The following is a 12,057-nucleotide window of genomic DNA, read 5'->3' as shown; positions in this document are numbered from 1 at the left end:
TCCAGTGCCTGTCTAGGCTCTTTTCAGTGCCCAGCTGGGATTGGCAGGACCTTCCTCCAAAAGCAGTAATGAAAACCAGACCTCCTGGGACCTGCTTGAAGCATAAAGGAGCTCAAAGTCAAGGCCAGAAAACAGCTGGGGTGGGTGGAAGTCAGCTTGGGGGTATGGTGATGGATCACATTGATGGGCTGCTTCTTTCAGACAGTGGTCTTCCTCGTTTCAGCTCCCAATCTTTGGTCACTTTATCTTTGCACTGTGGCCAAGAAAGATATGAATACTTACTTAAGGCCATCACTTTTCCTGGGCCATTGCTATCGTGCTTAACAAAATGAGGAGCCATCTTGTTTCCTTTTCCTAATGAAGAAACTCTCAGCTAAGATGACTTAACATGGATTTGATTTCAAAATACACCTAGCTCTTTCCTCGTTCAGATTACCTCCTGGCATTACCTTATTGCTGCGTTCAATCCCAACATAATCGGCCTCTTCTGGAATGATCACAAAGAGCTCAGCTTCGTAGGCACCTTCCCCTTCATTTCTCGCATTGATTATGAGCATAATGTGGTTTTCATCTCCAATGATGACCTGGTGCTTATCTCTAAAAATGCAGTTTAAAAAGAATCATTAGGTATGATATATCTCTGGATGCATGGATGTTTTATTTAAGGACTTAGAGGAAGATGTGAACATGCAAGACTGAGAAAAAAACAAGATTCATTGACATGAGGCGGTGATCAGAAGAATTAAAACTGTCTGGATGGGAAGGGTAGGAAAACACTCCAGGGTAAATGTTTAACCACCAGTTCTCCAAACTAGTGGTTACTGGTGGAGGGGGGAGGGGCAATACTGAGGTCAGGGAGTGGGAGACACACACTACTGGCTAAGTTAGGCTCAAGGATTGTGTTGTACAATGTGGGGTATGTAGCCTGTAGTTTGTAATCACTATAAATGGAAAGTAACCTTTAAAACCTGTATAATAAATAAGTAAACAACCAGTTCTCAAAAAATAAAAATTAAAACTATGACCTACAGCATTTGCTGATTGCAGTGGTATAAATCCTCTCATTGTCATCAATTTTCAGCTACCCACATACTTAACAGTCTGCCAGCAAAAACTGAAAATTTCAAGATTCGGCTCACGAGCCAGAAGGAGGGAGCTTCAGCCCATCCATGAAAACCTCCCATAGGAGGAAGACAGACAGCAGGAAGAGAAGGAAAGAGGTGATTTAGAAAGTACGAGGAGGAGGCGTGGGCAACATAAAGGGGAACCTAAGAGGGAAGAAGAAGGCAGACAAAAGATCTCAAACAACTACTGGAAGATTGGGGGGTATTTTGAAGAAATTTAATTCCCTCCAAACTTCTAATCGAACCAGCATTTGGAAAAGCCTACTTTTGACCCTTAATCGAAGATATTGCTTTGGACACTCGCTAAATTATGAAATTTGGAAAAGGTCCCAATGAGCGGTTACCAAGAAGATTCCACACTGGCAGTGAGATAGGTCCTGGGGCGGGTCTGGGTTGAAGGAGGTGGGGAGGAGCACACTTTTACTGGGTGCTCTTTGATTCCTATTTGATTTTGTGACATCTTCAGCTTTACTTCATCAAGTGCCACTAACATTTTTTTCTCCATCAAATCAAAACTGCTTTTGATTTGACCATCTTAAAGATGCCTCTAAGTCACAGAGTGCTGCAGAAACGGGTTCAGCAAAGATGTGGATGGAACCGGCTTGTCTGAATCCTTTGTCCACAAGACAGAGGCAAATAAAGTTTCTTCCTATGCTTTTTCTGCCATAGGATATTTACCCCTCAGACCTATTTCTTCCCCTAATACAATGCAGTCAGAACCAGGGCTGGACTGCTGTGTCTCCATCACAAACCACCGAGAAGTCCTTTGATTCTTTTTTTTCTAATGAAATAGTTTGTAATTTATTCTTTAGACTATTCCAATAGTACATTTCTTGGATAAGAATGTTTTGTTTAAACTTTTTGATATAGGGAGTTTTCATGGTATTGTAACACAAAAAAGGATAAGATTCCATCTGATGACAAGTTGATATCTGTGACAAGCTAGTTTGCATACATACCCTGGTCATGGCTAAATAAGGTGAAAATTAAACAAGCTTTTACAAAGGGTATAGTATTCTAATGCCAGAGTTCAGAAAGTACTACCTTGTGTATTCTAATTGCCATTCCTTTTTAATTATTAGAAAGTATAACATTTAAATTTAATAAATTAAGATATTTTTACTGCAAGAAATAATCACATTATCTGTAATGTGCCCCTTGAATGCTTCTATGTGCCCCATGAATGCTTCTAAGTGAAAATGCAGTTTCTATTTCTTTGCTGTTTAGTCCCTAAGTCGTATCCAGCTCTTTGTGATCCTGTGGACTGTGGCCCACCTGCTTCCTCTGTTTGTGGGATTTCCCAGGCAAGAATACTAGAGTGGATTTCCATTTCCTTCTCCAGGGGCTCTTTTTGACCCAGGGATCTAACCAACATCTCCTGCATTGGCAGGCAGATTCTTTATCACTGAACCACCAGGGAAGCCATAAACTTTTAATTAAATATTTTAAGAAGTCTTTTTTTTTTTTTTTTTTTCTCTCTTTGTTTCTTGATGAGTCTGGCTAATGGTTTGTCAATTTTATTTATCCTTTCAAAGAACCAGCTTTTGGCTTTGTTGATTTTTGCTATGGTCTCTTTTGTTTCTTTTGCATTTATTTCTGCTCTAATTTTTAAGATTTCTTTCCTTCTACTAACCCTGGGGTTCTTAATTTCTTCCTTTTCTAGTTGCTTTAGGTGTAGAGTTAGGTTATTTATTTGACTTTTTTCTTGTTTCTTGAGGTGTGCCTGTATTGCTATGAACTTTCCCCTTAGGACTGCTTTTACCGTGTCCCACAGGTTTTGGGTTGTTGTGTTTTCATTTTCATTCGTTTCTATGCAAATTTTGATTTCTTTTTTGATTTCTTCTGTGATTTGTTGGTTATTCAGCAGCGTGTTGTTCAGCCTCCATATGTTGGAATTTTTAATAGTTTTTCTCCTGTAATTGAGATCTAATCTTACTGCATTGTGGTCAGAAAAGATGCTTGGAATGATTTCTATTTTTTTGAATTTACCAAGGCTAGCTTTATGGCCCAGGATGTGATCTATCCTGGAGAAGGTTCCATGTGCGCTTGAGAAAAAGGTGAAATTCATTGTTTTGGGATGAAATGTCCTATAGATATCAATTAGGTATAACTGGTCTATTGTATCGTTTAAAGTTTGTGTTTCCTTGTTAATTTTCTGTTTAGTTGATCTATCCATAGGTGTGAGTGGGGTATTAAAGTCTCCCACTATTATTGTGTTATTGTTAATTTCTCCTTTCATACTTGTTAGCATTTGTCTTACATACTGCGGTGCTCCCGTGTTGGGTGCATATATATTTATAATTGTTATATCTTCTTCTTGGATTGATCCTTTGATCATTATGTAGTGACCTTCTTTGTCTCTTTTCACAGCCTTTGTTTTAAAGTCTATTTTATCTGATATGAGTATTGTGACTCCTGCTTTCTTTTGGTCCCTATTTGCATGGAAAATCTTTTTCCAGCCCTTCACTTTCAGTCTGTATGTGTCCCCTGTTTTGAGGTGGGTCTCCTGTAGACAACATATGTAGGGGTCTTGTTTTTGTATCCATTCAGCCAGTCTTTGTCTTTTGGTTGGGGCATTCAACCCATTTACGTTTAAGGTAATTACTGATAAGTATGATCCCGTTGCCATTTACTTTATTGTTTGGGGTTCGAATTTATACTCCATTTTTGTGTTTCCTGTCTAGAGAATATCCTTTAGTATTTGTTGGAGAGCTGGTTTGGTGGTGCAGAATTCTCTCAGCTTTTGCTTGTCTGAGAAGCTTTTGATTTCTCCTTCATACTTGAATGAAATCCTTGCTGGGTACAATAATCTGGGTACATTTAAGAAGTCTTAAATGATGAGTTATATGAATCAACTGGGGAAAACGCTAGAATTTTTGATAGTAAAGGTTTATTCAGAATTGAAACAATTTCACTTCCTATTAAAAAACATACTTTTGTGTGTGTGACATAAAAAAAACACTTTTAAGACAATTATTGATTCACATGCACTTATAAGAAATAACACTGAGATCCCATGTGCCCTTTCCTCAGTTGCCCCCAAAGGTAACATCTTTAAAACTATAATGAATCCTATTAACAGCATACGGCCATTTAAAAAAAAAAATGCATTTGTTTACTATTTACTTGGCTGTATTGGATTGAGTGGTAGAGAGCAGGATTTTTCATTGCCACACAGGGACTTTCTCATTGTGGTGCCCGGGTTTAGTTGCTCCACAGCATATGGGATCTTGCTTTCCCCAGCGGGGATCGAGCCCATGTTCCCTGCACTGCAAGGTGGATTCTTAACTACTGGACCACCAGGGAAGTTCCAGGACACTGCCCTTTGATTGCTATTTGATTCTGTGACATCTTCAACTTTACTTCATTATGTGACATTAACATTTTTTTCCCAGTAAATCAAAATCACTTTTGTTTTGACCTGCCAATGTAGGGAGGGCTTCCCTGGTGGCTCAGATGGTTAAGACTCTACCTGTAATTCAGGACACCCAGGTTCAATCCCTGGGTCGGGAAGATCCCCTGGAGAAGGAAATGTCAACCCACTCCAGCATTCTTGCCTGGAGAATTCCATAGGCAGAGGAGCTTGGCAGGCTACAGCCCACAGGGTCACAGAGTCGGACACCACTGAGTGACTAACAATGGGTTCCCTGCATTGCAAGGTGGATTCTTTACCACTAAACCACCAGGGAAGTCCCAGGACACTGCCCTTGGATTCCTATTTGATTTGTGATATCTTCAGCTTTACTTCATTGAGTCACATTAACATTTTTTTTCCAGTAAATCAAAATTACTTTTGTTTTGACCATTTTAAAGATGCCTCTAAGTCATAGGGAGCTGCAAAAACAGGTTCAGCAAAGGTATTGATGGAACCAGCCTGTCTGAACCTTTGCCCACAAGACGGAGGCAAATAAATATAACCGGAACCACCCAGAGATGAGTTAACTTCGAACAAAAACATTTCCCCCTACTTTTGCTGAAAGATGAAACAGCCCAGGCAATGTCTTAGGGTGTCTCACTTGACACCAATGACAAAGATACTGACCCAAACCATAGGCTAGCCCAAAGGGTAGCTGAGCTCAAGAATTTCAGGCAGCACATTTTGGGTAGTAGTTGGAAGTATATACTTTCTCCAGGGAAGCTTTAAATAAACACCTGTATTCCATTAGACAAAATGGACAAGTTTATTTATTTAAACTTACGGTCTAGCTGACAGCTTCAAGTCAGGAATGCACATGTTATCTTCTCCGCAGTCGACCAGGATGTGAGCCTGAGTTGTGCAAACATGTATCAGAAAGAATCTGACAAAACCCACATCCCATCCTTTTTTTTGAAAATTATGAATGATCCCACAAGTTAAACCAAAGATTTCCTTGCATATCTGCTTGAGTCCACCCAGCTAGAAACTGTGTTTGGCAGTGACCTTCCCATATAGGTTAGTTTACTTAAGAGCCCGATTCCAATTCAATCTGAAATGTCTGTAAAGAATGCTACTCTGGCAGTGTTTTGAGGATTACAGGCTGTATTGCTTCTATTACAGTCACATTTTGAACAAATTAAATCTTGGTTGCACAAGGGGAAGGGCTTCCGAAAACACAGGGATGCGGTCTTTCAAGAAACGTGTTCGGAAAATCTCCCAAATGTTATAAGCGTGTGTGCAGGAATGAAAACAAAATGGGACGGATTTTGTCTTAAGGTCATGGGAGCAGTGCCCAGGGCCTGACTGAGATTATACCATCCAAGATGGTCCAGGACCTACCTGTTCAGTAACAACATTGTCTCTGTAGTAGTTCAATATTGGTTTCACCTCCAGACCTTCTTGAAAAGTGGATTCATCCAAACTGTAATTCAAACTAATGTTGATTGGAGATAATTTGTCTCGGAATTCAGTCTCATCCTAGAGAAAATAATCACAAACTCAAGAAAGGCTCTGTAAAATGGCTGCAAGATGTTAGCTGCTGAAAGGCAGGCAACATTTGATTTCGCTCAATGCAAGTGAATGATGAAGTAATTACCACCCCAGCGGGCTTAGGCACATGCTGATGGATGTAGCACAGAAGAGCCAGCTTCATGAATCTATGTTCAGAGATGGGGTCATTTAGAGCTGTACCTTTGATGAAATACATACTTCCAGTGGCAATCTTTAGGTTCTCCAGGTCTTCAACAACTCACGCGAATGGGTCAAATCACATAGTTAAAAGCTTATGTTTGTGCTCAGACATGTCTGACTCTTTGTGACCCCATGGACTGTAGCCCGCCAAGCTCCTCTGCCTATGGGATTTCCCAGGCAAGAATACTAGAGTGGGTTTCCATTTCCTTCTCCAGGGCATCTTCCCAACCCAGGGATGGAACCCGGGTCTCCTGCATTGTAGGCAGACTCTTTACCACTGAGCTGCCACAGAAGCTCTATACATAAAAAACAGATGCACAGTAAAAGTCACTGAGAGTTTCATGAACTGGGATTTTTATTTTGATGAGGTCGGCAGAATTTATAAGCCCTCTTGTGCTCAGAGAAAGAAAACCTCTCGATTCTCTTCCTTTCTCATCATTTATTTAAAGTCCTTATTCGTATGAATTTCAAAACACCTTCAGAACATTTGAAGTTCCCTTAGAAAAGAACCAGAACTTTGCTGGGAGTGAGGGGGTAGCTCCAGCAATAAGGTCTGGGCACACAGAGGCTCCCAAACTGTGTAGTAGGCATGCCAGCCTTCAGATGCATGCCAGCATCAGTCATAATGAGACACAGGGGTCGTGCTGGCTTTTCATTCCAGAATGTGTTTTTTAAAATTAACTTTTATTGGGGTATAGTTGTTTTACAATGTTGTGTTAGTTTCTGCTGTACAGCAAAGTGAATCAGCCATACATATACATAGACCCCTTCTTTTTGGATATCCTCATTCAGGTCACCAAAGAGCACTGAGTAAGGTTCCCGGAGCTATACAGTAGGTTCTCATTAGTCATCTACTTTATTTTTAAACTCTGCTTTCTGTGGGTTTTCCATTATTATGTCCCCTCAAAGAGAAGACCAACTGAAAAGAGTCTTTACCACCTTATCATTGGTAAGAAGATGAAATAACTGTATCATACACATTTTGGATTTTTAATTTAATAGAGGCTTAGGAGTTATTGTAAAAATACATTGCCTTACAATCTAAATGTCCATCGACAGAGGAATGGATAAAGAAGTGGATACATGTGGTACATTTATACAATGGAATATTACTCGGCCATTAAAAAGAATGAAATAATGCCATTTGCAGCAACATGGATGGACGTAGAGGTTGTCAAACTGAGTGAAGTTAAGTCAGAGGAGAAACATCGTATGACATCTCTTATAGGTGGAATCTAAAAAGAAATTATACAAATGAACTTACAAAACAGAAAGAGACTTGCAGACTTCGAGAAGGAACTAATAGTTGCCTGTACACACTACTATATTTAAAAATGGATAACCAACAAGGACCTACTATGTAGCACAAGGAACTCTGCTCAATGTTATGTGGAAGGCTGGATGGGAGGAGAGTTTGGGGGAGAATGGCTACATGTATAGATATGCCTGAGTCCCTTTGTTGTTCACCTGAGACCATCACAACATTGTTACACTCCAATATAAACTAAAAAGTTTTTTTAAAAAGAATGCATTGCTTTAAAAATATAATTATAACTTACATTCAATAAAGCCTGTGACTGCCTCACCCTTTTCCTGAGTTGGCTCAGAGATGCACCTTGATAAAATCTGGCCAAACATCCTCATGCAGGATAAAAGTTCAAATAAATTGTGTCTGACTTTCGTGTTTTAGGGAAGGGGAGGAAGAAATGAAAACCACCTGAGTTAGTATTAAGACTAAGAGTATATTCAAAACAAGAAGCAGCTTAGCAGAAATTAATGCAACATTATAAATCAACTACAATAAAAAATTAAAAGGAAAAAGAAAAAGAAGCAACTTAGGAAGTAACGGCAATATATTATCAGGTTGACTGAAGTCAGGCTCAACATAGGAGTGTGTGGTCCTCAAGTTTCCTCCGATCAAGTGAAAATAGGTGTGGGTCTGTGAGAACCACTGCTGCTGCTGCTTAATCATTTCAGCTGTGTCCAACTCCGTGTGACCCTATGGACTGCAGCCTGCCCGGTTCCTCTGTCCATGGGATTCTCTGGGCAAGAGTACTAGAGTGGGTTGCCATGCCCTCCTCCAGGGGATCTTCTCTACCCAGGAACTGAACCCAGGTCTCCTGCATTGCAGGCAGATTCTTTACCATTGAGCCACCAGGGAAGCCCGTGAGAACCACTGTGATGGTTTAAATGGACAAAAATGATTAGAGTTTTGATTTGAATGTGAGAGGCCAAAAAGGTTTGATTCTGAAACACTTACTCGAAGGTAAACGATAAAATCCTGGCACTGGAGGGATTTCTGCCCTTTTATCACGAGAGGGAAGATGAGATGTGACTGATGGTTATCAAGGAAGAGTGTACGTTTAATGGCTCCTTTTTGTTTCAGGGTGTCTAACTGCACCTCAGCGGTCAGGCCTAAAGGACAGAAAGACGTAAAGCAAATATAATCCAGAAAGGAAAAGTATTCAGTGAATGCAGTGCTTTATCAGAGAGAATTCCCGTTTCACCTTGCTTATTCAGGAAACATTTTTGCCATAGTTGGGATCACAAACAATACATGAGCTGTGTAGATTTGATAAAATACTCCCCAAACTTAAAAACTTGTTTTATGATGGTTTTACACAGTCATTTCCCCCCATAATTGTATCTGTTTTTATAGACAATACCAATTATTCAAGGAGTATTTAGGTAGAAGTTCCCATATATATAACAGAAATTTTTGTGTGAATAAAGAGCTCTTTGAGAGTTTCACGTGGTCTATGCAGTGAAGTGCTTGTGTTTAATTGCTCATCATATCCAACTCTTTGTGACCCTATGGACTGTAGCCTGCCAGGCTCCTTTGTCCATGGGATTTTCCAGGCAAGAATACTGGAGTGGGTTGCAATTTCCTCCTCCAGGGGATCTTCCTGACCCAGGAATCAAACCTGTACCTCCTGCATTGCAGGTGAATTCTTTACCCACTGAGCCATCGGGGAAGTCCACTTACTAGTGAATTTTCTTAATATGGTAGAGGAATAGAAAATGAAAATATGCTCACCTATTGTGTTTGCAATGTTCTGGCCTGCCACAGATGCACACACTTTTAAAGAAAAGCTAGAGAAAATAATAGTTAATAGTTTTCTGGTTAACAAACTTTTCAGTCTGAAGCAGCAATCTTTCTTTTCCTCACCCCAGATAAACAAATATGTTATTTTTCCTCTATACATCTCTTAGTACACACACAATTAAACAAATAAATATGCACATATTTATTATTTATTGATTGATATATATATATATCTTACAAGTCTAATACAATTAAGAAAGGTGATATTATTACATAGGAAGGTAATACTTAGAAATATTACTAGAGGTCAACTAATTTAATCAGTGGATTCATTAATCAATTACTTGCTGTCTTTATTCAAGAAAGACATATAAATATCTTCCATGTGCTAGGAAGTAAAGAATTGGGCAGAATAGTAAGGGGGCAGCTTAGTGATACAGCCTGGAGGTGACCCCAGTTTGAGGAATCTGAAGGAATCTGGCATGTTTGGTGCATTAGAGCAGGACCAGGAAGCTGAGGAAAGTGAGGCTTGGTCGATCAGTAGGGAACAGGACTTTGAAAATCACATTAAAGAATTTGGATTAAGAGGTGCAAACTTGTAGGTAAAAAATAAGCTACCAGGACATATTGTACAACATGGGAAACATAGCCACTGTTTTATAATAACTATAAATGGAGTATAACCTTGAACAATTGTGAATCACTATACTGTATACCTGTAATTTATATAACATTATACATCTACTACACTTCAATTAAAAAAAAAAAAAAAAGAATTTGGACTTAATTCAGAGAGGCATGGAGCATCACAGTACAATGAACCAGAATCCACTTTTCTTGGAAGCAGATGGGGACTCGGCAGTTACTTGCCAGGGCTGGGATATAATTTGAGACAGAGAGATACCAGAAGAGGAAGGGAAAAGAAAGAAAACGGGGAGAGGAGAATGGCTGTCTCAGGCTCTGTAGGCACAATGATACTGTGTGTAAGGGCAATAAAGAGAGGATGGAGGGGACTTCCCTGGGGATCCAGTGGTTAAGGCTCTGTACTCCCAGTGCAGGGGGCCTCAGTTCAATCCCTGGTCGGGGAACTAAGATCCCGCATGCTGCCTGGCATGGCCAAAAAAAGAGAGAAGATAGATATGCAAGAGAGAGCTTTATAGTTTTTCCTTGAATGTGCTTAAACCCAATCCGGGGAGGGGCCTGCTGTGGCTTATAGGACAGCCTGCACTTGGATCTGGCCATGGAGAGAATGAAGACTGGCCAGTGGTCTCTGCCTGCCTGTTGCTTGTGCTAAACTCCCTACGGAAAAATGTCAAGCTCTAAAAGCCAGCATTCACGAGGAAGCTTTTTCACATTTCTAAGGAAGTGAAAATACAAGAAAATACTTAAGTATGATTTAATGACAGCCTTAACATTGTTTATTAGTAAATACTATAGTATGATTTGAACATTTCTACAGAATCCAAAAGGAGTAAATAATCCCTCGTTGTGCTTTAATTATGTGTCAGCTTCCTGTGTCAAATATAATGAAGATGTGTCACATCTGGGATTCATCGAGCTGCCGTGACCTCAGTCAATGTCTCCCTTCAGGGTAAATAATTTGCCACATACCATTAAGCCAAACATTTCCCGAGACGTCTCTGCTATTTCAAGTGTTTGTACCACTTCCCCAGAGAAATCACAAATTCCAGCCCACTTCTACTTCAGTTGGAATTACTCAAGAAAGACGAATAGTGAATCACATCTTTAAATTTTGTAGCAGGTCTGGCTTTCAAAGCTGGAATTTTTTTCTGTGTCCGACTTTATTTGGAAGTACTTGGTTACGTGTTAAGATTGTACATTGGCTTTTTTTTCTGTTCATCCTTACATGAAACAAACAAAACTCATTAGCTTGCATAAGATAAATTCGTATTTGTAATAAAATGATCTATATGTAGATTGAAATAATTTTACATACAGTATTTTGTTTAACACAATTAAGAAACAGAAAAATTTTTGCAAAATTAAGTTATGAATGTGAACATTATCTCCTCTTTGGGAGAAGAATTTGATTGAGAAATGATGTTATCAGTTGAAGGGTTACTTTTGATTTACGAATTATGTGTGTGTGTGTTTGTGCGCGCGCTCAGCCGCATCCAACTCTTTTGCGACCCCGTGGACCAGAGCCTACTAAGTTCCTCTGTCCATGGGATTTACCAGGCAAGAGTACTGGAGCGGGTTGCCATTTCCTTCTCCAGGGAGTTTTCCCAACCCAGGGACTGACCCTGCGTCTCCGTGTCTCCTACATCACATTAGTGCCACTTGGGAAGCTCCGTGAGTGTTACTCTAAACTTAGTTCCCCCTCTCTGTTACCTTTATATCATTAAGTGGATGATTTTAGCTTTTTCATACTGAATTATTGATAACAGCAGTCCAACCTACACATTTTGTTTACAGATGTTTTTAAGCCAAAAAAAAAGAGTTGCCAAGTTATAACTTGCACAGCACTCTGTTCTCACGGAAAAAGAAAACCTCACTGAAATATTCATTCTGAATTTAGAAAAATATTTCTCTTCTATATAAACACACACATGTACATCATGTGTATATTGTTTTTTGGCCATGCAGCATGTGGGATCTTAGTTCCCCGAACAGGGATCGAACTTGCATCCCCTGCAGTGGAAATGTATATAGTCTTAACCACTGGACTGCCAGGAAGTCCCCACCATGTTTTATGAAACAGATTATTAAGTACACTTACATGTATTCATCTAATTACAATAAACACTTGAGTTGTTGGG

General features: G+C 39.6%; 1 protein-coding gene across 1 annotated transcript in view; it reads right to left on the bottom strand.

Moving 5' to 3' along the window:
- The window catches only part of ITGA8 (integrin subunit alpha 8), a 190,630-nt gene that overhangs the window by 81,194 nt on the left and 97,379 nt on the right, over positions 1-12,057 (bottom strand). The window contains exons 16-20 of the mRNA XM_027559856.1: positions 9,269-9,324; positions 8,492-8,646; positions 5,881-6,018; positions 5,324-5,391; positions 450-597 (exon numbers count right to left, since the gene is read on the bottom strand). Of these exons, the coding sequence (XP_027415657.1) occupies positions 450-597; positions 5,324-5,391; positions 5,881-6,018; positions 8,492-8,646; positions 9,269-9,324 (565 nt within the window). The remainder of the gene's footprint in view (positions 1-449; positions 598-5,323; positions 5,392-5,880; positions 6,019-8,491; positions 8,647-9,268; positions 9,325-12,057) is intronic.

The sequence above is a fragment of the Bos indicus x Bos taurus genome, chromosome 13 (assembly GCF_003369695.1).
Source record: "Bos indicus x Bos taurus breed Angus x Brahman F1 hybrid chromosome 13, Bos_hybrid_MaternalHap_v2.0, whole genome shotgun sequence".
Taxonomy (NCBI): domain Eukaryota; kingdom Metazoa; phylum Chordata; class Mammalia; order Artiodactyla; family Bovidae; genus Bos; species Bos indicus x Bos taurus.
This window is presented reverse-complemented; position numbering and strand designations above follow the sequence as displayed.